At 39.5% G+C, this 27,438-nt stretch overlaps 1 protein-coding gene across 1 annotated transcript in view; it reads left to right on the top strand.

Annotated features, from left to right (window-relative positions):
* Positions 1-24,589, top strand: part of TMEM123 (transmembrane protein 123) — a 61,188-nt gene extending 36,599 nt beyond the window's left edge. The window contains exons 3-5 of the mRNA XM_025355878.1: positions 20,520-20,807; positions 21,028-21,181; positions 23,988-24,589. Coding sequence (XP_025211663.1) covers positions 20,520-20,807; positions 21,028-21,181; positions 23,988-24,012 — 467 coding nt within the window. The 3' untranslated portion in view covers positions 24,013-24,589. The remainder of the gene's footprint in view (positions 1-20,519; positions 20,808-21,027; positions 21,182-23,987) is intronic.
* The last annotated feature ends 2,849 nt before the right edge of the window (positions 24,590-27,438 follow it).

Genomic DNA, 27,438 nt, shown 5'->3' with positions numbered 1-27,438 from the left:
AAATAAGTATTCTCTTCCTCCTTCCCTTTGTCTTCCCAATACCTCCCTAGCAATAATCACTGGTAGCTGGTGTGACTATACAAAAGAGGCATACACATTAATATTGTGCAACTTGCTTTTTTGACTGAACTATGAATTAATTGATTTTTTTGTGTTAGTACATTATTGGTTATCTATTGATACATAGCAGAATCCCAGAACTAAGTGGTTTAAAACTGTGCTTATTATCTCATGGTTCCTATGTGTCAGGAGTTTAGAGGTAGCTTAGCTGGGGTCAGATCTGAGGTTGCAGTCATGAAGGCTTAATTGGGGGTAGAGAATTTTCTTCCAGTGTGACTTGCTCACATGGCTCGCTATTGGCAGACAGTCAGTTCTCCATATGAGGTTCCCCATAGGGCTGCCTGAGTGTCTTCACAGCATCATGCCAGGCTTCCGCAAAAGGGAGTTGACTTTAAAGGGAGCTGGGAGGGAGCCATCCTTATTATGACCTAGCCTCAGAAGTCATATAGCATCATTTCATTCTGCCCTGTGCTCAGAAGAGAGTCTGGTTAGGTCCACCCACAAGAGAAGTGGAATGAGCCTTCACTTTTTGAAGGGAGGCTTATCAAAGAATTTATGGACATATTTTAAAACCACCACAGTATGTATAGCTGTATCTCATTCATTTGCATATTTGCACTGTGTTGCATAGTAGGGATATACCATAATTTTTCCTTAGCCATGCCCCCATTTATGGATATTTTTACTCTTCTAAACAGTGCTGCAGTGAACATACATACACACCTTTAGCAGCTTGAGCTAGGATTTAGCCAGATTATTAGAAGTGGGATTGTTGAGTCAGTAGGTGTTGGGTTCTGAGGGCCAGAGGGGTAGCTCTCCTGTAACTAAAAAACCTGACTGTGTACTAACATGTTTTATCTTTCAGCTCTGTTCTGGGTAGATTGTTCAGAAAGCTTTTGGAGTTAATCATTGCATGAGGCCAGACTCATGGAAACATAAAACATCTTAAAACATAGCTCTTAGGATAAAAATTTTAAATACTGTGAGAAATGAATGAAATAGAGCTAAAGATGTCAACATGAATGAAATTCATAAATATAATATTGAGTGCAAAAAGCAAATAAAATACATTTTGCATGATGCTATTTATATAAAATTTAAATGTGTGAAAAGCACAGTATTATGTTGCTTAGAAATAGATTGATGTGAAGTAAAAATAAAGAGAAATGTGTGAGAATGATAAACCCAGAATTCAGGATAGTGGTTATCCTGAAAGGGATGCAGTTGAGGAGGGGCACACTTTTGGGGGATTTCTTAATTGGCAGAATGATGAGAACACAGATGTTTATATTATTCTCTTCACTTTTTTTTTCTTTTATTTGGAGATGGAGTGTTGTTCTGTCACCCAGGCTGGAGTGCAGCAGCACGATCTTGGCTCACTGCAATCTCCCCCTGCCAGGTTCAAGCGATTCTCCTGTCTCAGCCTCCCAAGTAACTGGGATTACAGGTGTGTGCCACCACACCTGGCTATTTTTATATTTTTTAGTAGAGACAACGTTTTGCCATGTTGGCCAGGCTGGTCTCAAACTCCTGACCTCAAGTGATCCACCCGCCTCGGCCTCCCACAGTGTTGGGATTACAGGCGAGAGCCACCACACTCGGCCATTCTTTTCACCTTTACCATCAACATTAGTGATGAAGTATGTACGTTGTATTGATTGATGATGATTCCAGTGCAGTGAATATAGTGGTAAAATTAATGCCTAATGAATATGTGCAGTTAATATCAAATATGCCAGACTCTAGAATTCAGGTGGATTTTTGTAGAGAAACAGTAAACTAATGACAGGAGCACCAGGCTCAGAGCAGTTCAAAGACCTAAGTTAAAGTGTCTTCACTACCATCTCCAAAAGCAGCATTTATTTAACCTTCTGGGTCAGTTTTCTCATCTGCAAATTGGGAGGAGCAAACCCATCTCCCATTACCATTCTACAGATCATGTGAAATTTTTTAAAAATTAAAAATATGAAAAAGCACCTAGCATGGTGACTGCACATAGCAAATGTTCAATATTTTCTTCCTGCTTCCCCAGATTACTGCCATCTTCAGTTTGGTACCATTGCTAACATTAAACAAGTATGTGTTTTTAGTAACTGGCGAAGTTTCCATTTTTCCTTTGTCTTGCAAGAAAACATATTTAGTATTAAATATTAAATTTTCTAGTGCCTTTACACAATGAATTAAAATTATTTACTAGTAGATACTGAACTGTACAGTTGTCATCTCTAGGGATTTCTTTTGTGCTGACATTTGAGCAGACGGTTTTTCTTTGCTGACTGAATATCTCTTTGTTGTGGTGCGTTGAGCTTGTTAATGACCAAATTCTTATGTGGCAGCTGCACATTACACATGCTTATTCCCCGTGTTTAGACCATAAATCTTCTGTAACTGAGTGACAGCACCACCTGCACGGCCTTTCATGGTTGCAAATATAGCTCTAATAATGTTATTTCAAAATATTTCAGACATGTTTTTTCACACATTTTAGTCCCACTGTGACAATAAAATGATAATTTAGAGTATGAGAAGTTGTTGTTGTTGTTATTTCATGTGGATTTTATAATGGAGACAGACTAATAGTATGTCTTGTATGCAGGTTTATAGAACATGGGATATCAGGAGTATTTGGTACATACCCAGTGGAGGTTTATAAAATACTTGGAGTAATTCTGAGCTTGTTTATGTTGTTATTTTTCTACCTAAAATCTATTTATCTCCTAGTTTTTTGTTGTTGTTGTTTTCTTTCAAGACAGAGTCTCGCTCTCACCCAGGCCAGAGTGCAGTGGCGCCATCTTGACTCACTGTAGCCTCCACCTCCCGGGTTCGAGCAATTCTTGTGCCTCAGCCTCCAGAGTAGCTGGGATTACAGGCACGCACCACCCCGCCTGGGTAATTTTTTGTATTTTTGCAGAGATGGGGTTTCACCGTGTTGGCCGGGCTGGTTTTGAACTCCCGACCTCAAGTGACCCACTCGCCTTGGCCTCCCAAAGTGAGCCACCAGGCCCAGCCCCCTGGTTTTATCATTCTTAGCCAGCAGTATGTTAAAGGTTAACGTTGGAACATTGGCACATTCACTCACCTGTCCTAACCAAAGCTTCTTGAGTTTGTGATACTGCTCCTTGTGACTGGCAGCCTAATAGTGATGAAGTGCAGGGACTCCTTAGCCAACCTGAGGAAGTCTAAATCATGGCTCCTCCCTTTACTAGTTTGTGACCCTAGGCAAGTTACTCAACCTCTCTGTGCCGTAGTTTCATCTGTAAAATGGGGATGACAATAACATCTGCCTTCTAGGGTTATGAAAATTACAAATGTTTATAAAATATTTAGAACAGCATTCGGTGCAGAATGAGCACTGTTGAGGTATTCATTGAATACTGCTGGGACAGACAGATACTTACAGAGCACACAGGGCTCAGCTTTTATGAGCTCATTCCAGGTCAGATCTATGTCTAGACAGTAAAAGACATTTACTGTTCTCTGAGTCAGGTAAGTAATACAAACTGGTAAGAATAGTGAGGAATATAAAACATTAACAATGATGCTTTCCCTTTGGCCAGATCTAACCAGAAGCCTTGAGGGGCAAGGGAGCCTGTTGGTGCAGTCTGTAAGTGTCACCTCTCAGGGCAGAGAGCAGGCTGGATGAGGGTGGGGAGGGGATCTGGAGATGCAAATAGTTTCTAATTAATTCCTATATAATTCATATGTTTGTGCATATTTTTATATAAAAACCATTATTCCCCATTGCCTTCCAATATACTTTATAAGTTTCTACAGACAGAAATTTGGCCTCAGCATGTAACGGAAGGGAATATAAAAATTCTGAGTTGCTTACAGTGTATATCCTGGATTAATATTTCAAGGCTTAAAACAAGGGAGAAACAGTTCATTTTTCTACCTAATCCATAAAAGCCATTCCAAGCATGGGGGAAATGTTGAAGAGCTGATGGATAGAATTGATAATGCTGCCTCCCAGCTAGAAATGCAGCTGAAACTACCCACCGCGTCTTAATACTTCTAATCCACACTAATAACTTGTGTTCATAAATGTGTTCTTTATTTAGCCGTCTCATTCTTCTTTTAATAGAGACCTATTGCGCTCGCTTTACTGTTTACATCTTCAAGGATATAATGCTAGTGTGGAATATACTGAATTTTAAAAGTAGTTTAAAAAATGCTTTTAAAAAGCCATTGTCTAACAGACTGGACACACAGTTGCCCTAGGGAGGTTTAGGTAGCTGAGAGCTGATGGAGGAGGAGACTTTCTAATTCTCTTGGTGATTTCTTGCTAAAGCACCATTTAAAACTCCTTCTGGAGGTTTGTGAAGGAGCTTTTCTTGCTTCACATCATTGGATTAATTTCATGTACAGGTAGGTGTACAAGGTACATGATTAACCCTGGTTTGACAATTGATGTTGGTAGCTAAAAGTACTTATTCAGGATATGAGGAAACATGAACAAGGATTGAAATTAAATATGGATGGATGAGTGAACTTTTTTGTACAACAGGTACTTTAATTTTTAGAATAGTGAACATGAAAGCTGAAAAGCCATGAACTTGAATGCATGTACTTTTTGTTTTTCTTTCCAACTTTTATTTTAGGTTCGGGGGTACATGTGCAGATTTGTTACATGGGTAAATCGTGTGTGATGGGGGTTTGATGTACAGATTATTTCATCACACAGGTAATGAGCCTAGTACTCAATAGGAGTTTTTCGATCCTCACCCTCCTCCCTACTCCTACCCTCAGGCAGGTCTTGGTGTCTTATTCTTCCCTTCTAAGTGTCCATTGTGTACTCATTGTTTAGCTCCCACTTATAATTGAGAACATGCAGTATTTGATTTTCTGTTTCTGTGTTAATTTGCTTAGGATAATGGCTTCCAGCTGCATCCGTGGTGCTGCAAAGGATGTGATTTCATTCCTTTTTATGGCTGGGTAGTATTCCATGGTGTATATCATTAATACCACATTTTCTTTATCCAGTCCACCACCGTTGGACTTCTAGGTTGATTCCGTGTCTTTGCTATTGTGAATAGTGCTGCAGTTAACATATGTGTGCATGTGTCTTTATTATAGAATGATTTATATTTTGGGTATATACCCAGTAATGGAATTGCTAAGTCAAATGGTATTTCTATTGTAAGCTCTTTGTGAAATCTTCAAACTGCTTTCCACAGTGGCTGATCTAATTTACATTCCCACCAGTGGTGTATAAGCATTCCTTTTTCTCCATGGACTTGCCAGTATCTTATTTTTTTACTTTTTTACCATTCTGACTGGTGTGAGATGCTCTCTTACTGTGGTTTGATTTGCATTTCTCTAATAATTAGTGATGAGCATTTTTTTTTATATGCTTGTTGGCTGCATGTGTATGTCTTTTGGGAAGTGTGCTCATATCCTTTTAATAAGGGTTGTTTTTTGCCTGTTCGTTAAAGTTTCTTACAGATTCTAGATATTAGACCTTTGTCAGATGCATAGTTTGCGAACATTTTCTCCCATTCTGTAGGTTTTCTGTTTACTTCGTTGATAGTTTCTTTTGCAGTATAGAAGCTCTTTAATTAGGTCGTACTTCTCAACTTTTGTTTTTGTTGCAGTTGCCTTTGGTGTCTCTGTCATGAAAGCTTTAACAGGGCCAATGGCCAGAATGGTGTTTCCTAGGTTTTCTTCTAGGATTTTTTTTTTTTTTTTCCTGCCTCCCTCCCTTCCTCTCTTTGAGGGTTTTTATAGTTTTAGGTTTTACATTTAAGCCTTTAATCCATCTTGAGTTGATTTGCATATATGGTGAAAGGAAGGGGTCCAGTTTTAATCTTCTGCTTGTGGCTAGCGAGTTATCCTAGTACCATTTATTGAATAGGGAGTCCCTTCCCCATTGCACATTTTTGTTAACTTTGTCAAAGATCAAATGGCTGTAGTTGTCAGGTTTATTTCTGGGTTATCTAACCTGTTCCATTGTTCTGTGTATCAGGTTTTGTACTGATACCATGCTGTTTTGGTTACTGTAGTCTTGTAGTGTAGTTTGAAGTCAGGTAGCATGATTACTCTAGCTTTGTTCTTTTTGCTTAGGGTTGCTTTTGCTAGTTGGGCTCTTCTATAGTTCCATACGAATTTTAGAAGAGCTTTTACCACTTATGTGAAGAATGTCATTGGCGGTTTGATGTCAGTAGCACTGAATCTGTAAATTGCTTTGGGCAGTATGGCCATCTTAATAATATTGATTCTTTCTCTCCATGAGCAAGGATGGTTTTTTATTTGTGTCATTTCTGATTTCTTTGAGCAGTGTTTTATAATTCTTGTTGTAGAGACCTTTCACCTCTCTGGTTAGCTGTATTCCTAGGTGTTTGTATGTGTGTGGTGGGGGGGAAGGGAGTGCTGCTGTGAATGGGATTGCATTCTTGATTTGGCTCTCAGGTTGGGCATTATTGGTGTATAGAAATGTTACTGATTTTTGTACGTTGATTTTGCATCCCAAAACTTTGCTGAAGTTGTTAATCAGATCTAGGAGCCCTTGGGCAGAGACTGGGGGGTTTTCTAGTTAGAGAATCATATAATCTGCAAAGAGAGAGTTTGACTTTCTTTTGGTTACCTGTTATTTTTTCTCTTGCCTGACTGCCCTGGCTAGGATTTCCAGTACTATCTTGAATAGGAGTGGTGAGAGTGGGCATTTTTGTGTTGTTCTGGTTCTCAAAGGGAGTGCTTCGAGCTTTTGCCCACTCAGTATGATGTTAGGTGTAGGTTTGTCATAGATGGATCTTACTATTTTGAGGTATCTTTCTTTAATACCTAGATTGTTGAGGGTTTTTAACATAAAGGGATTTTGAATTTTATCGAAAGCCTTTTCTTTGTTTACTGAGATGATCATGTGGTTTTTTAAGTTCAGATTATGTGATAAATCACATTTATTGATTTGCGTATATTTAACCAACCTTGCATCCCAAGAAAAAAACCTACTTGATCATGGTAGATTAGCTTTTTGATGTGCTGCTGGATCAATTTGCCAGTATTTTCTTGAGGATTTTTGTGTCTGTGTTCATCAGGGATATTGGCCTGAAGTTTTCTTTTTTTGTTGTGTCTCTGCCAGGTTTTGGTATCAGAATGATGCTAGCCTTATAGAATGAGCTAGGGTAGAATCTCTTCTTAATTTTTTGGAATAATTTTATATTTTATTAATATATGCCTGGTAGAACTTGACTGAATCTGTCTGGTCCAAGGCTTTTCCTGATTGGTAGGTCTTTTATTACTGATTCAATGTCGGAACTCATTACTGATCTGTTCAGGGTTTCACTTTCTTCTTGGTTCAGTCTTGGAGGTTGTATGTTTCTGGGAATTTATCCATTTCTTCTTCCAAGCTTTCCAGTTTGTGTACATAGTTGTGTTCATAATAGTCTCTGAGGGTTTTTTTTTTTTTTAATAGAAATACTCTGAGGTATTTCTCAGAGGAATTTATCCATTTCTTCTTCCAGGTTTTCCAGTTTATGTGCATAGTGGTGTTCATAATAGTCTCTGAGGGTATTTTTTACAGAAATACTCTGAGGTATTTCTGTAGGGTTGGTGGTAATGTTTCCTTTATCATTTCTAATTGTGTTTATTTGGCTCCTCTCTTTTTTTCTTAGTCTAGCTAGAGTCTGTCAATCTTATTTATTCTTTCAAATAACCAACTTTTGGGCTGGGCATGGTACCTCACACCTGTAATCCCAACACTTTGGGAGGCCAAGGTAAGTGGATCACCTGAGGTCAGGAGTTTGACACCAGCCTGGCCAACATGGTAAAACTGTCTCTACTAAAAATACAAAACTTAGCTGGGTGTGGTGGCGCATACCTGTAGTCCCAGGTACTTGGGAGGCTGAGGCAGGAGTATCACTGGAACCCAGACGGTGGAGGTTGCAGTGAGCTGAGATTGCACCATTGCACTCCAGCCTGGGCAACAGAGCGAGACTCTATCTCAATAATAATAACAACAACAACCAACTTTTGGTTTCATTGATCTTTTGTATGGTTTTTCACATCTCAATTTCATTGAGTTCAGCTCTGATTTTGATTATTTCTTTTCTTCTGCTAGCACTGGGGTTGGTTTGCTTTTGTTTTTCTAGTTCCCCTAGGTGTAATGTTAAGTTGTTAATTTGAGGTCTTTCTAACATTTTCGTGTGGGCATTTAGAGCTGTAAACTTTCCTCTTAACACTGGTTTAGCCATGTCTCACAGATTCTGATATGTCCTAGCTTCAGTTTCAAAGAATTTTTTTATTTCTGTCTTAATTTCATTGTTTACCCCGAAGTTAGTAATGAGCAGATTGTTTAATTTCCTTTTCATTGTACGGGTTTTAAGAGATCTTCCTGGTATTGATTTCCATTTTTATGCTGTGGTCCGAGAGTGTGGTTGGTATGATTTTGAGAATCATAATTTGATGAGAATTGCTTTATGGCTGAGCATGTGGTATGTGCCATGTGCAATTTTAGAGTATGTGCCTTGTGCACATGAGGAGAATGTATATTCTGTTGTTAGGTGGAGTGCTCTGTAGATATCTGTTAGGTCCATTTGGTCAAGTGTTGAGTTCAGGTCCCAAATATCTTTGTTAGTTTTCTGCTTCAGTGATCTAATACTGTCAGTGGAGTTTTGAAGTCTGCCACTATTATTGTGTGGTTATCTTAAGAGTCTATAGGTCTCTAAGAACTTGTTTTATGAATCTGGGTTCTCCAGTATTGGGTGTATATTTATTTAGGATAGTTAAGTTGTCTTGTTGAGGTAACCCTATATCTTATGTAATGCCCTTCTTGGTCCTTTTCGATTGTTGTTGGTTTAAAGTTTGTTTTGTCAGAAATAAGAATAGCAACCTCTGTTCTTTTGTGATTTCCATTTGCCTGATTTTTCTTTATCCCTTTCTTTTGAGCCTATGGGTGTCATTGCACGTGAGACTGGTCTCTTGAAGACAGCATACGATTGGGTTTTGCTTCTTTATCCAATTTGCCATTCTGTACCTTTTAAGTGGGGCATTTAGTTTGTTTACATTCAAGGTTAACATTGATATGTATGGATTTGACCCTGTTACTGTGTTGTTAACTGGTTACTGTGTAAACTTGGTTGTGTAGTTGCTTTTAGTGTCATTGGTCTGTGTACTTAAGTGTGTTTTTGTGGTGGCTGGTAATAGCCCTTTATTTCCATGTTTAGCCCTCTCTTAAGGACCTCTTGTAAGGCAAGTCTGGTGGTAGTGGATTCCCTTAGTGTTTGCGTGTCTGAAATGAATTTTATTTCTCCTTTGCTTATGAAGCTTAGCTTGGCTAGATATGACGTTCTTGGTTGAAATTTCTCTTCTTTAAGGATGCCGAATATAGGCCCCCAATCTCTTCTGGCTTGTAGGGTTTCTGCAGAAAGGTCTGCTGTTAGCCTGATGGAGTTCCCTCTGTAAGTTATCTGCCCCTTCTCTCTGTCTTTAGTATTTTTTCTTTTGTGTTGACCTTGGAGAATCTGATGGCTGTATGTCTTGGGGATGGTTATCTTGTATGGTATCTTGCAAGAGTTTTCTCAGTTTCCTGAATTTGAAAGTTGACCTGTCTAGTGAGTTTGGGGAAATTTTCATGGACAGTATCCTCAAGTATGTTTTCCAGGTTGCTTGTTATCTCTCCCTCTCCGGGATGCCAGTGAGTTGTAGGTTTTGATCTCTTTACATAATCCCAGGAATCCCATATTTCCAGGAAGTTATCTTCATTTCTTTTCCTTCTTTTTTGTTTCTTTTGTCTGACTGAGTTGATTGAAAGAACTCGTCTCTGAGCTCTGAGAGTCTTTCCTCAGATTGGTCTCTTCTGTTAATACTTGCAGTCATATTATGAAATTCTTGCCATGAATTTTTCAACTCTATTAGATCAGTTTGGTTCTTTCTTAAAATTGCTATTTTGTGTTTCAGCCCTTGTATCATTTTACTGGATTCCTTAGGTTCCATGGATTGGGCTTCAACTTTGTCCTGAATCTTGATCTTTCTTGCCCTCCAGATTCTTAATTCTGTGTCTCATGTTTTAGCCATTTCAGTCTCATTAAGAACCATTGCTGGAGAGGCAGTATGGTTGTTTGGAGGTAAGAAGACACTGCAGCTTTTTGAGTTGCCAGAGTTCTTGCACTGGTTCCTTCTCAGGTGTATAGGCTTTGAAGTTGCTGTCCTTTGAGGCTTTTGCTTTTATATTCTTTGATGCCCTTGATTTGACTATGGCATAAGTTGGGTTCATTTGACTGGCTTCATTTCAGAATGCTTTCAGGGGGCCAAGGCTTAGCTCAGCACTCTGGGGCCGTGTGCTCTAACCCTGGAGGTCTGGGACCAGGCCTACAGCTTTGTTTTCTGGCCCCTCGAAATTAAGCACCTGCCATGCTGGAGGAACTTAGGTGTTCCTGGTCTACTGGCAATAACATTCCAATGTGGAGGTGCCAGCAAAAGTGCTTTGTCAGGACGGTGGCAGCAGGGTCCATGTGCATGTGCCAGTAGTGATGGGGTGGTGGGGTCTGTGCACATGTACACCAGTGGTGCATGCACTTTTTAAATTAAACTTGTCTAGCTAGAAGAACCATCTCGAGATGGTTTCCAACAAAATTTTGACAGAGCAAGTTTTTCCAAGTTCTTTCTCTTGGTATGGACTAACACATACCTTAACAGAAACTTATGAAGTATAAGTCTCACATTTAAGAGGAATGCAGCCTTCAAAAGTTCTCAAATTTCTCTGAAATGGAAACATTTGTATGAGTTGCTGGAAGATGGTGTGCATTTTTTAAGCTTATTCTCACATCAAAAGTTCATTTTACCTTTCTTTCCAATACATGCATTTTTGCTGTAAGTTTCTCTCTCTAAGCATAGCTTGAGTTGCATCCCACAAGTTTTTAGGTCATAGGTTCCTTATCAAAATATTTTTAATTTTTTTTTTTTACTTTATCAATAATTGGGAAATATTTATTTTCTCATCCTTTGGGAATTAGCATGTGAAGAATTCTGTAGTTTTCAGGTACATTGTTCTATATGTGAAGAAGTCAGATTTGTTAACATTGTTGGGAACCTGTAATTTCCTTATGAATTTCTTGGGGTCTGTTCTTTTGCTTAGAGATGTTGACAAAAGTCCAACTCTATAAAAAGTGTCTACTTTTCTCCATCAGGTCTATCATATTTTGTTTTATGTATTTCTCATCTTGTATATGAAGTATATTTTCCTGTTAGATTAATTGATTTATGAGATGTCTTTTTAAAAAATTTCTAGTGATGCTTTTCACCTTAAAGACTTGCATATGATATTAATAGAGTTTTGTTATCTTTATTTTCTGGCCAGTAGTTGTACTGTAAAATTTCTTTACTTTTACTTTCAATACTTTTTAGCATTTCTATATCTTATATTTAAGTTGTATTACTTATAAACCGTTAAATCCAGCCTCATAATCTCTGTCTTTTAAATGGCCTATTGATGCCATTTGGTGTTTTGTTTTTGAAACCGAGTTTTGCACTGCTGCCCAGGCTGGAGTGCACTGGTGCGATCTCGGCTCATGCAACCCCCGCCTCCCGGGTTCCGGCGATTCTCCTGCCTCAGCTTCCTGAGTAGCTGGGATTACAGGCATGCGCCACCACACCCGGCTAATTTTGTATTTTTAGTAGAGACGGGGTTTCACCATGTTGGTCAGGCTGGTCTTAAACTCCTGACCTCAGATGATTCGCCCGCCTTGGCGTCCCAAAGTGCTGGGATTACAGGCATGAGCCACCGCACCCGGCCTCTATTTGCTTTTAATATACCTTTAATACGATGTGTAGATTGGTTCTTGAACATGAGTAAAATTTCACAGAGCTGAGAATGGGTGGGAAGCAGCCCAGGCACCTGAAGTAACATAACAAACAACAGAAATAAAAATGAACTGCATGCTAGGGGATAGGTAGGTAGATAGATCTTCCTCCTGGGGCAGAAGGGTATAAGCAGCAGAGGGTGACCGGGGCCTTGTCTGTAATGGTGAAGAGTTCAGACACATCTTGGGTGCCCCCCAACTGTATATGCTACAGACTGTGCTAGGCACTTGCACAGGTTGGAGCGTATACTAGAAATTATCATGTTTTCCCAGAACTGTGTCTGACACTTTGATAGAATGAAATGAAAATATAAGACATAGTTCTTACAATTAATTCAATTGAAAAGATAAACAAGACCTGGGAAAATACCGTTTCTCTATAATCATACAGCACTTCTGACACCAGATGTGTGTTTTTTTTTTCCCACATCAGCCAGTTCTCAGACTTCAGCTGAGTGTCCTACAATCCAATTCAATTCTGACTCTATCTACTACCTATCTGGATTTAGTGTCAGATCCCACCAGTTAAGGTCTCAGCCCACAAGACTGCCCTCAGTTCAGATGCTAATTGCAAGTTTAGCTCTTGTATTCCTAATTAACTATAAATCAGGGTTTCCCATAACCCCCTCCTTAGATAATTTGCTAGAATGGCTCCCAGAACTCAAGGAAACACTTTATTTACATTTATTGGTTTATTATAGAGGATGTAACTCAGGAGCAGCCAAATGGAAGAGATAGTTAGGGTAAGGTATGGGCGTGGAGGAATGATGCACAGAGCTTCGATATGCTCTCTGGGAACACCGCCTTCTTAGTACCTCCATGTGTTCACCAGCTCAGAAGCCCCTCAAATCTCAGTCCAGGAGTTTATTTTATAGAGCTTAATTTCTAGCTTTCCCAAAGGTTGATGGATGGGGCTGAAAGTTCCAACCCTCTAATCCCCTGGTATTTCTGGTGAGGAGCCCATCCTGAGGCTATCTATGGGCCCTACCCTATGGCACTTCATTGGCCAAAAACTCAGGTTTGAGCAAAAGAGGGGTCCTCATGAGTAACCAAAGACATTCCCATCATTCAGGAAATCCCAAGGGGTTTTAGGAACGCTGTGCCAGGAACCAGGGACAAAGACCAAATATATTTTGTATTATAACACACAAGATACATTCATTTTTAAAGTAATAATATTAAAAGTTCAGAAAAATGAACAATAGGTGTTCAATAAAAAGGAAGATGCCTGAGGAGGAGGTGAAAATCGAACTGGCCCCTGGCATACATATTGTAACTGTGTTGTTTTCTTCTCGTCCTTACTAGACCACCCTCCATGCTGGTAAGGATCACGTCTCTTCTGTGTCTGCAGAGCCTCCTAGTATAGTTCTTGGTACAGAGAAGGTACTAAACAAGGGTATGGAAAGGCATGAGGGAGGAGCCAGCTGCCAGCCTAACAGGAACGTGATAGGGAGGAATAGCAGAGTGAATTCTGCTCCCTGGAGAGTGAGGATGCCAGGATGAGAGGCTTGGGGAGTTTTGAGCAGCAACAGGGGGAAAATGTCAGTCTAGCCTGATGCGCTTGTGGCTGTGATTCATGCCTCTTTTTTGGTAACTAACAGGTTATTAATTGTGGATTGAGTATGTAGAAAAGGAATGGAATGGGCAAGACCTGTGGGAAAAGCATAAAGAAGCCTGGACACTGTCTACAGTGCCCTGTCAACCTTGCCCATCTGTTAGTCTCATGCCCTAGGAAGCCAGGCTGCTTTTCTCACCCTCTCTGCTCAGCTTCTTTGCAGTTCAATTCCAGTTCTGGGAATGAACATGATCACCTTTCAAGCATGTTCCCTTACACAGACCTGAACTATGTCTCCGTTGTTAGCTCTCATTGTCCTTAATACAGGTCATTATCACTTTAACTGGAAGTGCCTCTTTCATTTATTGCCACAGGAAACAAACATCCTATTAATGTTCATAGATTTTAGTGGAATGAATGATAGTTTGACTAAAATGTGGTAGTAAATTTACTGCAGATATACTGTAACTTATTGGAATCCCTAGTTGTTATTTTTCTGTGATTATATATATACCATTGTTTTTCCCTTTTGAAACTTTTTTAGTTTTTCAGTTTAAAAATTTAGGAATTTATAAAACGTTTTCAGAAAATGTAGTTATTTATCATGATGATTTTTTTTAAAGCTGTTTTAGATTTTTTTTTATTTATTTGAATCTAGATTTATCTAGTATGTTTTCATTTGTTTGTTTTTTTGTGACAGAGTCTTGCTTTGTCACCCAGGCTGGAGGGTAGTGCCTGCGATCTCGGCTCACTGCAACCTCTGCCTCCCAGGTTCAAGCAATTCTCCTGCCTCAGCCTCCCCAGTAGCTGGGATTACAGGTGCCCGCCACCACACCTGGCTAATTTTTATATTTTTATTAGAGACAAGGTTTCACCATGTTGGCCAGGCTGGTCTCGAATTCCTGACCTCAGGTGATCTGCCCGCCTGGGCCTCCCAAAGTGCTGGGATTACAGGTATAAGCCACCATACCCAGCCTGTCTAGGTTTTTTTAAAGATTTTTTTTTTTTTTAATGTAGATTCTCAGTTGTATGGATTTTTGATCCCCAGGTAATTTGAATTCAGAAGAATGTTTAGAATGAATCTGTTGACTCTGCAATGAGGAAAGGCCTCTTTGCTTTCTAAACAATGAATGTTTCTGGAATTACACTGATATTTAGTTGATGGGGTAAGGTTGTAAATTCTATAGGAAAGAGATTCTCAAGGTTTTCATGTTTTAAAAAATTCCCAGAACCCCACATAAGACTAGTTATTCTTAAATTTACTCAAGCTGCAGACCATTCCTAGAATCACAGACCCCCCAAAATAACTATGGCACCAGGAATTTATGGTTTATGTCTTGAATAGCTCAGTATTTTTGACAACTACAATATGAAATGAAAAGCTGCTACTGTCCCATTTAAAAATAACTATGAGATTTTTAAAAATTGGATGTGTATTTTCAACTCCGGTTTAAGTGTATATCTGATGCCCTGATGAAAACAAATTGTCATCCTTAACTTTGAGATATCTAGGTTAAAGGAGAACAATGGCACTTAGATATTTTTGGACTCAAGGTTACAGGAATAAGGTTAAGTTATATCAACACAGCAGAGATAGTCGGAATGAATCCAAACTTTGATGAGTACTTTTACTTGAAACTAGAAAAATGGACTGCTTCATAGTGTCCTTGGCCTTGTTGCAATATGGTAGCTGTCTGGTATTAACAGAAAAAGGTCTGGGCCTCACTTTTTTCTTTTTGGGTGTTTGCATTGATAAATCAAAAATACCCCAATAGTGTCTTCTTCCGTAAGATGTTATTCAGATGGTAGTTATGGTAACCATGGGAGCTCGGAGATCTCACAGTGCCTATTCCTCAGCCTCCCATCGGGAATTGTACAGTGCAGCTCTGTAGGGGAGTTACATTTAATGAAACTAATGGTTAAAAAGAATTAGTTGAGCACTTCTCAGGCACTGTGCGAAGTGCTCAACACAGATTATATCAGTGAGTTCTCCCAAACTCTTGTGATAGCCCTGATTTATAGACAAGAAAGGATAGTGAATCTAAGGTACCCAAGCAAGTAAATCGCTGAGCTCATCCAGAGCTTGAGCTTGTACTCACCATGCGTAGGTAACATTACCAGGCTTGGTGAAAAGAAGAGCTCAGCAAATGGAAGCTCTAATTCTAATCACAGAAAAATTAGGAGTAATAGTTTTACCACCAAACAGGAATGGAGAACTGAGTGGGCTGTTGGAATATATTTTTTTTACAGCAGTGCCAGACGTCGCTCATGGCCATGTGTGCATTCTTTGTCGTCTTTCACTGTGGGCTGAACACTGCAGCTGCTGGGAAGGAAGGTGCATGGATGCTGTTATTACAGTCTTCACTTCATTTTTCCTGTAATTATGTTAGTTGAAACCAGGAGTTAAATAGAGAAATTCTTATATCTCTGATTGACATCTATACATGATCTCAGCTTTCATTAAAACAAGTTTTGTGAGTGGTTTGACGAGTATTTACAGACTGACTTTATATCATGGTGACTAGTTTAAAAGATCTGCAAAAGGAATCGGCTCAATACAATCACTAGTGCCAGTTGTACCATTGCATGGAGACATATTTTTTATAAATGAAAAAAAGTTTGAAGCTGAGTGTATTAATTTGCATGGGCTGCAGAAACAAAGGACCGGAAACTGGGTGGCTTAAACAACAGAAATGGATTGTCTCACAGTTCGGGAGGCTGGAGTCGGAGGTGAAGGTGTTTGCAGAGTTGCTTCCTTCTGGGGGCTTTGAGAGAATCTGTTCCATGCCTCTCCTCTGGCTTCTGGCGGTTTGTGGCAATCCATGGCATTCCCTGGCTTATGGAAACATCACCATGATTTCTGTCTTCGTCTTCACAGGGTGTTCTTTCTGTGTGTTTGTGTGTCTGTCTCCAAATTTTCCCTTTTAATAAGGACACTAAGCATAATGGGTTACTAAGCCTAACCTAACCACTTAATGACCTTTGTAAAGATTCTCTCTCCAAGTAAGGTCACATTCTGAAGTACTGGGGGTTAGGACTTCAACGTATGAATTTGGGCAGGGTGGAGAGGGGAACAGTTCAACCCTTAACACTGGGCATGGACAACTGAACGTCACACACATCCTTTCCCTGGTGGCTCTCCCCTCCCAACTGCACTAGCTGAGGTGTTATAGATAGAATGTCCAATTCACTGAATAAGTTCTCTTTAGTAGGGTGCAGCTCCTGTCCAGAATAATGCCAAAATAATAAAACTCTACAGTGATTCAAAATTGAAACTTGTCCCTTCTGCCAGCCCAGGCCTGCTTCAGGCTTAGAAGCCTGCAGTGGGAAAGTTAATGTTGTTGGCTTCCTTCCTTGTTCCACCTCTTCTCCTCACTTCTGCTGTTTGCCACCCTTATGGAATCAGGCCTAGAGAGGCTTAAGGGACAAAAGCTGTTTGGTTGATGGCTGGGCTGTTTTCATTTGGCACAGGTGCCCTCTGGATGGCAGATGTGTGGTTCTCATTGGTAGGTTCCTGGGAGATCCTCCTGCTAAGCCTCCCCCTTCAGCTCTCTTGATGCAGTGGGCCTCTCCTTCAGCTGGCCGATGCTTTTGGTGCTCCACCCCCGCCGCCCCCCCCCCCCCCGACCTCCCCTTCTCTAGGCTGTACTCTTTTTGAGATGGAGTCTCATTCTGTGGCCCAGGCTGGAATGCAGTGGCACGTTCTCAGCTCACTGCAAGCTCTGCCTCCCAGGTTCACGCCATTCTCCTGCCTCAGCCTCCCAAGTAGCTGGGACTACAGGTGCCCGCCACCACATCTGGCTAATTTTTTGTATTTTTAGTAGAGATGGGGTTTCGCCGTGTTAGCCAGGATGGTCTCGATCTCCTAACCTTGTGATCCACCTGCCTCGGCCTCCCAAAGTGCTGGGATTACAGGCGTGAGCCACCATGCTCAGCCCCAGGAAGCTGTCTTTTTTAAGGCAATCCCATGTCATTTATCTTCCATGAAGTTTGATTTGGTTCATGGGAAACAAGAACCTTTGCTGTTAGTGGAGGTGTGGTCTACTCCTAGTGCAGCCTTTTAAACTTAGCTGATGGGTAGATGGAGCTCAGTCATAGTGTCTTACCTTTGTTCAGGCTTGAATCAAATCGTACTATCTGTGTCCATGTAAGTCCAGTAGATGCTTGTCCAGCTCTTCAGGTAGTGCCCTGGAAGCCTTCCCAGGCTGGTGTGAGGTGAAGGATGGCATTCTCCTCTTTTCCCCTGCCATAGACAGAGGACGGAGTGGATACCCTACACACCGACACCCTCCAGCAACATATGCGCCTCAGATTCTTCAACCTTAGCTTATCGGAGGCTGGAGGAGACTGAGTGGCCAAGATGGGCAGAGTTAGATAAAGCTTCACCCCTTGCAAGTACCGCATGGATGGTCCGTTCTACATCTCTGTGCAGGTGTTAACTGTGCCACTCCTAGAGGTGCCAGTCAGCATTTCAACAGTTAAGGGAGAGGAAAGAAGACCGGAGTTGGGATGGTATCATTTGCAGAGGAAAACAAGTGACTGTTTACTTACTACAGAAGACTGGGTCATCTGATGTGAATTCTGAGAGCATCCTTGCATTTCGTTTACACTTTTAAGCATCAGGAAACACAGTTTAATGCAAAATTTCCTTTGCCTGTTTTGTCAGTTCATAGAAATTGACAAAATTTTTTGTGTCTTTAGCACATTTGGATTGACTTAGCGGAGAACTAACCTATTATAGCTTCCCGTTTTTGCCCACGTAACTTTGTGCAGTATCTCTGAAGAATGTTTTATTATACCAGAGCCCAGGGGGAAGGGAGTGTGTACGTGTTGAATCCAAAAGCAGTATCATGCTCATTGTTTTATTCTGCAGGATCATTCTGTTCTAAAGATATGATATAAACGTTGGTTCTTTGCTGTATTTAATTTCATTGCAATAGAATCCATTCAGCATTTTAAAATAAAAGGTGATTATTTTAATGTTAAATTCTATTACTTATATCTTTATAGAACATTCAGACTTGAATAAGAAAAGATTAGTTCAAGGTCATTTGAACTTAGTGCATTTGTATTACCTACTTAGATAATTTTTATTTATTCGCCTATGTAGTATAAAAAGCATTAATTCCTTTGGCCTTATTAAGAAAATAGATCATACTCAGTAGAAGAGATCACAGAGACCCAAAGTTGAAGAAAGTAGTAGAAATGTCAGTAGTAAAACCTGATACGCAGGTAAGTGGCACTATTAAAACCAACTTGTTTTGACAGTTAAGTCAAAAATAAGCAATAGTGGGGGCCGGGCATGGTGGCTCAAACTGTAATCCCAGCACTTTGGGAGGCCAAGGCAGGCAGATCACCTGAGGTCAGAAGTTCAAGAGCAGCCTGGCCAACGTGGCAAAACCCCGTCTCTACTAAAAATACAAAAATTAGCTGGGCGTGGTGGTGCATGTCTGTGACCCCAGCTACTAGGGAGGCTGAGGCAGGAGAATTGCTTGAACCTGGGAGGCAGAGGTTACAGTGAGCAGAGATCGCAGGCACCACACTCCAGCCTGGGCGACAGAGCAAGACTCTGTCTCAAAAATAGTAATAATAATAAAAAATACATATGGGGCCAGGTGCAGTGGCTCATGCCTGCAGTACCAGCACTTTGAGAGGCTCAGGTGGGCGGATCACCTGACTTCAGGAGTTTGAAACCATCCTGGCCAACATGGTGAAGCCCTCTACTAAAAATACAAAAATTAGCCAGGCATGGTGGCACGTGCCTGTAATCCCAGCTACTCGGTAGGCTGAGGCACGAGCATCGCTTGAACCCAGGAGGCGGAGATTGCAGTGAGCTGAGCTCGTGCCACTGCACCCCAGCCTGGGTGACACAGTGACACTTCGTCTCTAAGTAAATAAATAAATACCAACCTATGTATCTTTCAAGAATAAGGCCAAAATAGTTGTGGCAGATAGGATAATATATGAAGTACCACTTTTGGTACTTGGCAGCAGTGGTGGGGCAAGGAACCCTAAGGCATTGGTACTGCTCTCACTGGGGGAAAGGAGAAGGCAGTGATCCCAGCACTTGGGGAAGCCGAGGCGGGCAGATCACTTGAGGTCAGGCATTCAGGACCAGCCTGGCCAACATGGTGAAACCTCATCTCTACTAAAAATACAAAAATTAGCCGGCATGGTGGCAGACGCCCATAATCCCAGGAGGCCAAGGCAGGAGAATCACTTGGACCCGGGAAGTGGAGGTTGCAGTGAGCCGAGATCTTGCCACTGCACTTCAGCCTGGGTGACAGTGAAACTCTATCTCAAAAAAAAAAAAAAAAAAGGAGCATTAACAACATCAGAATCTATTTGTTTTTGTTTACATCATACCCCACAAAAAAGAAACTCAGTTTCAGGTATGAGCGAAGGTATTGTTTGAGTTGTGTATTTTAAATCACTAATTTTTCTTTTCATATCAAATTGACTTTGGGATTTTTAAAACTTTCACAGATAGTTTTAGAACTGTCCTTCCAGCTATGGGAAATCATTACTACCAGTATGACAGCTAGCCACATTCTGTGATGGTGTTTCACTTCCTAATGCATAGGGGGAAGCTGGCTTTACTCTTACAAAGAATAATTCACTTGCACTTCTCATTCTACCAGCACGGTTAGAAACATGCAGCTACTGAATTTGTTGTCCTCAAAGCCCCTTAGAAGGTATAGCAGAGAACTGGAAATTTAAAAACCATTTTTATATTCATTATCCATCCATTAAATAAGTATTTGTTGAAAGCCTACTATGTGATATGAAGTATGTTGAGATGTTCAGACAGAGATGATTAAGACATGTCCCTGCACTGAGGGAACTCAGTCTTCTGGGGTTTTTGTTCTTCATATTTTCCCCAAAATTTCTAACGTTATATAAATTTAGACTTGGTTTCTGTTGAGTCTTTAACTAGTTTGAGACATTTTATTGCAGTATAGTGCAAAGTATTAATGGGCTAAGTATGTTAAATGCTGCTGTATTTGTAAGATCTCTTGCTTTGTCTGTGACCAGGAAAGTCTCAGTGAAATGGGATCTTATTCCCTAAATCATAGCTCTGGTTTTAATGTTTCTTGATATTATTGCAGAGACTCAACATGTGCCTTCCAACCATACAAATGAAACTTCCAACAGTACTGCGAAACCACCAACTTCAGTTGCCTCAGTCTCCAGCAGTATGACAGTCACCACCATGAAACCCACAGCAGCATCTAATACAACAATACCAGCGATGGTCTCAACAAATATGACTTCTACCACCTTAAAGTCTACACCCAAAACAACAAGTGCTTCACAGAACACATCTCAGATATCAACATCCACAATGACCGTAACCCACAATAGTTCAGTGACATCTGCTGCTTCATCAGTAACAAGTATGTATTAAAGCTGACCTGTTTTTCCTATGCTGCAAGTAAATGCCACGTTTAAGTCATTATTCTGTCTTTCAAAAATAATATAGAAACTTTATATGCCTAGATTTTCCTTAATTCCTAATTAAATGTTCTCCACACAGAAAATCAAGAGAGCTTTAATTACAATGTTAAAAAAAAAAAAAAAGCACCTAAAGCCCTTTTTTGTTTTGTTTTTTTCTAGTCACAACAACTATGCATTCTGAAGCAAAGAAAGGATCAAAATTTGATACTGGGAGCTTTGTTGGTGGTATTGTATTAACGCTGGGAGTTTTATCTATTCTTTACATTGGATGCAAAATGTATTACTCAAGAAGAGGCATTCGGTATAGAACCATGTAAGTTTTGAATGGCCAGGACTTTTTAAAAAAATTGTTGTTGCACATCTTTAATTATGATAAAATATCAAGCCAGTGTTCATCTCAGGGATGAATAATTGATAGATTTATGAGTTACATTCCCATTAACCCTCTTCGCCCAAAGTAAATTATATACAAGCTTGTGATTATAATTATTTGCAAATGAAAATGGATGTATGTACTTACAAAAATGTATTTTACTAGTGTCAAACATACTTTACAAGAGACCAGAGTTAACCCACCCTGAAATTTTCACTTACTCATACCACTAATCATAAGAAATACCAGTTCTCAGCAGGCGGTTGACTTAGTATGTCTGTGTCTGTTGTGGTACTAAATAGCATCCTTGGTAAAACCATGGCTTTTGCTTTCCATGACAAAGACAAACAAAAGAAATTCCTCTGACACCCTCATTATCCCTGATAATTTAAATGAGTAGTTAGTATAAATAATATAATTTATCATTTTATCTATAGCAAAACTCTCTTTATAAATGTGCATTATCAACAAGACCCAATCAACAAACCATGTTTACCCTACATGTAGCTCTATAGGTCTTATGGTTTGAGGACATATCCAAAATTTTGTTGCTCCAATAGTCCTTTTTGTTTATGTTTTTTGAATCTTACATGTTGTCGTAGTTCACGCTGATACAACAAAGTATCATACAGCTGGGTGCCTTAAACAACAGACGTTTATATCTCACACTTCTGGATGCTTGGAAGTCCAAGATTAGGGTACCACCATGGTTGAGTTCTAGTAAGGGCCTTCTTCACATGGCAGAAAGAAGGCTAGCTAGTTCTCTGACCTCTAATTGTAAGGGTATTAATTCTGTTCATGAGGGCTCCACCCTCATGACCTAACTACCTCCCCAAGGCCCCACTTCAGAATATCATCACACTGGGATTAGGGTTTCAACATATTCATACTGGGTGACACATTCATTCATTCCATTGCATCTATGCAAGAGCTAATTCACTTTTTTGATTGTTAATGTATATAAATACCATAGAACAGATGACTGTTTTCCAAAATTTGCCTTGTGGGTTAACATTTGACATACATGTGTCCCACACACAGAGTTCCTATATCAAAAAGTTTGGGAAATGTTCAGTTGACTAAAGTAAACTAAAACAGTTTACTATAAGACTTCTCTAAGCCTTTAAAATGTTGATATACATTATGATTTTCCAGGATGGAATACAGTATGAACTGTTTCCCAAGTTTTTAACCAAAATACTTGTTAAAGGATTAAATCCCTCCCCCTGCCCCTTTTCAAGGGGAGCTAATACTGTCTATCTCTTGGAACTAGTATTGTGTGGAATACATTTTGGGAAATGTTGGACTAGGCCATTGGAGGGAATCTTCCAGTTTTGACACTACATATGATTCAGTACACATAAAAGCAAATCAAACTTCTTGATATATTTGTAAGAAGTACTAAATAAGAACATGGAAGTTTCCCAGATTTTCAGTTTATTGATATAAGCTCTTAAATAAACATCTCATCATAAATAAAAATTGGATCTAACAGTTACATTACTAATACTTAAACAAAAATGATAATTTAAGAACAGATTTTTTTTTTTTTTTTTTTTTTGAGATGGAGTTTCCCTCTTGTCACCCAGGCTGTGGAGTGCAATGGCACGATCTCATCTCACTGCAGCCTCCACCTCCTGGGTTCAAGCTATTCTCCTGCCTCAGCCTCCCCAGTAGCTGGGATTATAGGTGCCTGCCACCATGGCCAGCTAATTTTTGTGTTTTTTGTAGAGACGGGGTTTCACCATGTTGGCCAGGCTGGTCTCGAACCCCTGACCTTAGGTGATCCTCCCACCTTGGTCTCCTAAAGTGCTGGGATTACAGGCGTGAGCCACCATGCCTGGCCTTAAGAACATATTTTTAAAAGTTATATTTAAATGAAGTTGCATTGCATGTATTTATCCCATCAAACTCACTTTAGCTTCCAGGATCAAATGAGATCAGACACATTCACAGTGGTGTGGCTGTAGGCTCAAACTCATTTTAAAAGAATATCAAGGTGATATTTTGTCAGATTAAAGGCATATTCAGAAACGTTCTTTTTTAAGGTCAATACATGAAAGAATACATAAAGGAAACTATGACTAAACAGAGTGCTTTGCAGTGGGCAGGTTTGGGCAAACCTACCCTTAAAAGTCTGAGGAAGCTAAGAGGCCAAAGGAAAAGAGGCTGACATACCCAGTTTCTCAGAAACTTTTTTTGGGGGAGGGGGACATGGTCTGGCTCTTTCAACCAGGCTGGAGTGCAGTGGTACTGCAACCTCAGCCTCCTGGGCTTAAGTGATCGTCTTATGTCAGCCTGCAGAGTAGCTGGGGCTACAGGCATGCAGTACCACACCGGGCTAATTTTTAAAATTTTTGTAGAGATGGTGGTCTCACTGTTTTGCCCAGGCTGGTCTCAAACTCCTGGGCTCAAGTGATCCTCTGTTCTGACCTCCTAGAGTGCTGGGATTATAAACATGAGCCACTGTGCCCAGGTAGAAAGAAATATTTAATAGGGACTTACAAACAAGCTATGTCTGTGTCTGTGATCGCAGCAAGACAAGATGGGTGGATCCCCATGCCATAACCCCCATATCTTTAACCACTACGGTATACTGGATACTTAAGGAACTTTACACAGAACAATGACAATTTTGATTGTGCAGCTTGAAATTGTTCTAATGTTACTTAACTAACAAATAGGAACGTAACTAGTCTTGACAGAAATACAAAACAAAGTAATTGTAACTTTTAATATATTACAGAGATGAACATGATGCCATCATTTAAGGAAATCCATGGACCAAGGAAGGAAGACAGATTGATGCCGCCCTATCAATTAATTTTGGTTTATTAATAGTTTAAAACAATATTCTTTTTTTGAAAATAGTATAAACAGGCCATGCATTTAATGTACAGTGTATTACGTAAATATGTAAAGATTCCTCAAGGTAACGGGTTTGGGTTTTGTAATAAACATCTGGAGCTTACAGACAGTGAATATAATGGTTTATATTCACTTTTAGCAAGCTCATAGTAAGACAAGTCCTATCTCTTTTTTTTTTTGTTTTAATGGCCAGGGGTGGGGGGGCATTGGTCACATATAACCAGTAATTGAAAGGTGTCATCACTGAAAGTGCTATCTGGGCATACAAATAAGGAGTTTGTCACAGCACTCAGGATTTTGGGTATCTTTTGGAGCTCACAAAAAGAACTTCAGTGCTTTTCAGAGCTGGATGTATCCTGATTACTGATGCCACACAGAAATTATACAATCAAGTAAACCAGATCTGAAGCATAGTTTAAGAAAAACATCAACCTTTTTTGTGCTTTAAACTGTAGTAGTTGGTCTAGAAACAAAATACTCTGAGAAAAAGAAAATTTTCAAATAAAACCCAAAATAATATCTGTGCTTAACCCTGTTAGGGATCCATTGGAGCACTAAAGAGCGTATATTTTTATTAACTTTTGAGCTTTCAATGTTGATGTAATTTTTGTTCTCTGTGTAATTTAGGTAAACTGCAGTGTTTAACATAATAATGTTTTAAAGACTTAGCTGTCAGTATTAAATAATCCTGGCAATATAGGGAAAAAAACACCTAGAAGTTAGATTATTTGCTACTGTGAGAATATTGTCACCACTGGAAGTTACTTTAGTTCATTTAATTTTAATCTTATATTTCATGAATATTTTAAGAACTGTAGAGCTGCTTTCAATATCTAGAAATTTTTAATTGAGTGTAAACACACCTAACTTTAAGAAAAAGAACCCCTTGTGTGATTTTCGAAGGAACATTTAGAATTCTATAGAGTCAAAACTGTAGCCTAATGCTGTGTTTATTAACCCAGGGATTGTGGGACTTCCCCCAGGCTACTAAACCTGCAGGATGAAAATGCTGTATTTTCTTTCATGCACTGTTGGTATTACTCAGAGATTTGGGGAAATGACATTTTTTATACTAAAACACCAACATATTTTAGAATAAATTCTTAGAAAGTTTTGAGAGGAATTTTTAGCAGGACATTTCCTCCTTCCTGATTTGGATATTCCCTCAGATCCCTCTTACTCCATGCTGAAGGAGAAGTACTTTCAGATGCATTATGTTAATGGACAGAAAAAGCACAGTATTTGTAGAGACACCGGTATTAGCCACAATGTATTTTGGAGTGTTTTCCGTTTCACAGTTTATATTCCAGCACTCAAAACTCAGGGTCAGGCTTTAACAAAAGAGGTATGTAGTCACAGTAAATACTAAGATCGCATTTCTATCTCAGAGGGCCAAAGTAAATCACACCAGTTTCTGAAGGTCCTAAAAATAGCTCAGATGTCCTAATGAACATGCGCCTACATTTAACGGGAATACAATAAAACTACTGTGGTCAGCTTTTGTTTTGCAGAGAATGCTAGATATTAAGAATTTTGAAATGGATCATTTCTGCTTGCTGTGCATTATAACCAATAATCTGATGAACATAGAAAAAAATTATCCAAAATATGGATACGATTGGATGTATGTAACATATAGAGTATGGAGGAAATTTTCTGAAAAATACATTTAGATTAGTTGAAAGAGATGTGGGCTGATGGCTGAGTTGTATGTTACTAACTTGGCCCTGACTGGTTATGCAACCATTGCTTCATTTCTTTGCAAAATGTAGTTAAGATATACCTTATTCTAATGAAGGCCTTTTAAATTTGTCCACTGCATTCTTGGTATTTCACTACTTCAAGTCAGTCAGAACTTTGTGGACCGACCTGAAGTTTCTTTTTGAATACTTGTTTCTTTAGCCCTTTGAAGATAGAAAAACCACTTTTTAAGTACTAAGTCATTTGCCCTGAAAGTTTCCTCTGCATTGGATTTGAAGTAGTTTAGTTACGTCTTTTCTCTGTATATAAGTAGTATAATTTGTTACTTGCAAATACCAGTACTTTCAATGCAGGGTTTTTTTGTTGTTGTTATCTATAAAAATTGAGGGAAATGGTTATGCAAAAAAAAATTTTGCTTTGGATCACATTTCCTAAGCATAAATTTACCTTCCTAATTATGTTGACTTAGGAAAATGCTCAATTTTGCTTGCATTCCTTGAGAATGTATTTATTTGAAGATCAAAACAATCCAGATGTATAAGTACTAGGCAGAAGCCAATTTTAAAATTTTCTTGAATAATCCATGAAAGGAGTAATTCAAATACAGATAAACAGAGTTGGCAGTATATTATAGTGATAATTTTGTATTTTCAGGAAAAAAAGTTAAACTCTTCTTTTTATTATAATGACCAGCTTTTGGTATTTCATTGTTACCAAGATCTATTTTTAGAATAAAATTGTTCTCCTTCTAAAATTTTAAGTGTGTGATTTTGCTTTATTTCATGTTTAATGAAATTTCATTTTCAAGATAAATAGAAAACGCTCAAAATAAAAGGGCAGATTGCAAGTGTGGTTGTCTGGGTAAGGAGCAGCAGCACTACCTGGGAACGTGTTAGAAAATGCAAATTCTTTGGCCCCAACCCAATTATGTTGAGTTGGAAATTCTGGGGTAGAGCTCAGCAATCTGTTTTTTTTTTTAGAGATAGGGTCTTGCTCTGTCACCCAGGCTGGAGTGCAGTGGCACAGTCATAGCTCACTGTAACTTTGAACCCCTCGACTCGGTTCAAGCGATCCTCCAGCCTCAGCCTCCTGAGTAGCTAGGACTGCAGGCATGCACCATCACACCCAGCTATTTTAAAAATATTTTTTGTAGAGACGGGGTCTCGCTGTGTTGCCCAGGCTAGTCTCAAACTTCTAGCATCAAGCGATCCTCATGCCATGGCCTCCCAGAGTGCTGGGATTACAGGACTGAGCCACTGCACCTGGCTAGCAGTCTATTTTAATGAGCCTACCATGTGATTCTGATGTACACCAAAATAATGAGAACCACTAAAAGGATTTTTATTTGCAGCTGCTGCAAATAAAACTCTGGACAGAGTTTTAAAAATTGGTATACTAATGGTAGAAAATTTATTCTCTAGATAAATCAGTTACAAATGCATTAGTGTATGGTATTTTCAACAGCCTTTTTCTTTAAAAGTAGATATAATTTAGGCTGGATGCAGTGGCTCACACCTGTAATCCCAGCACTTTGGGAGGACAAGGCGGGCGGATCACCTGAGGTCAGCAGTTTGAGACCAGCCTGGCCAACATGCGAAACCCCATCTCTGCCAAAAATAGAAAAATTA

Source organism: Theropithecus gelada, chromosome 14, assembly GCF_003255815.1.
Source record: "Theropithecus gelada isolate Dixy chromosome 14, Tgel_1.0, whole genome shotgun sequence".
NCBI classification, from domain to species: domain Eukaryota; kingdom Metazoa; phylum Chordata; class Mammalia; order Primates; family Cercopithecidae; genus Theropithecus; species Theropithecus gelada.
Note: the sequence above shows the minus strand (reverse complement) of the source record. Positions and strands in the feature narration are given on the sequence as shown.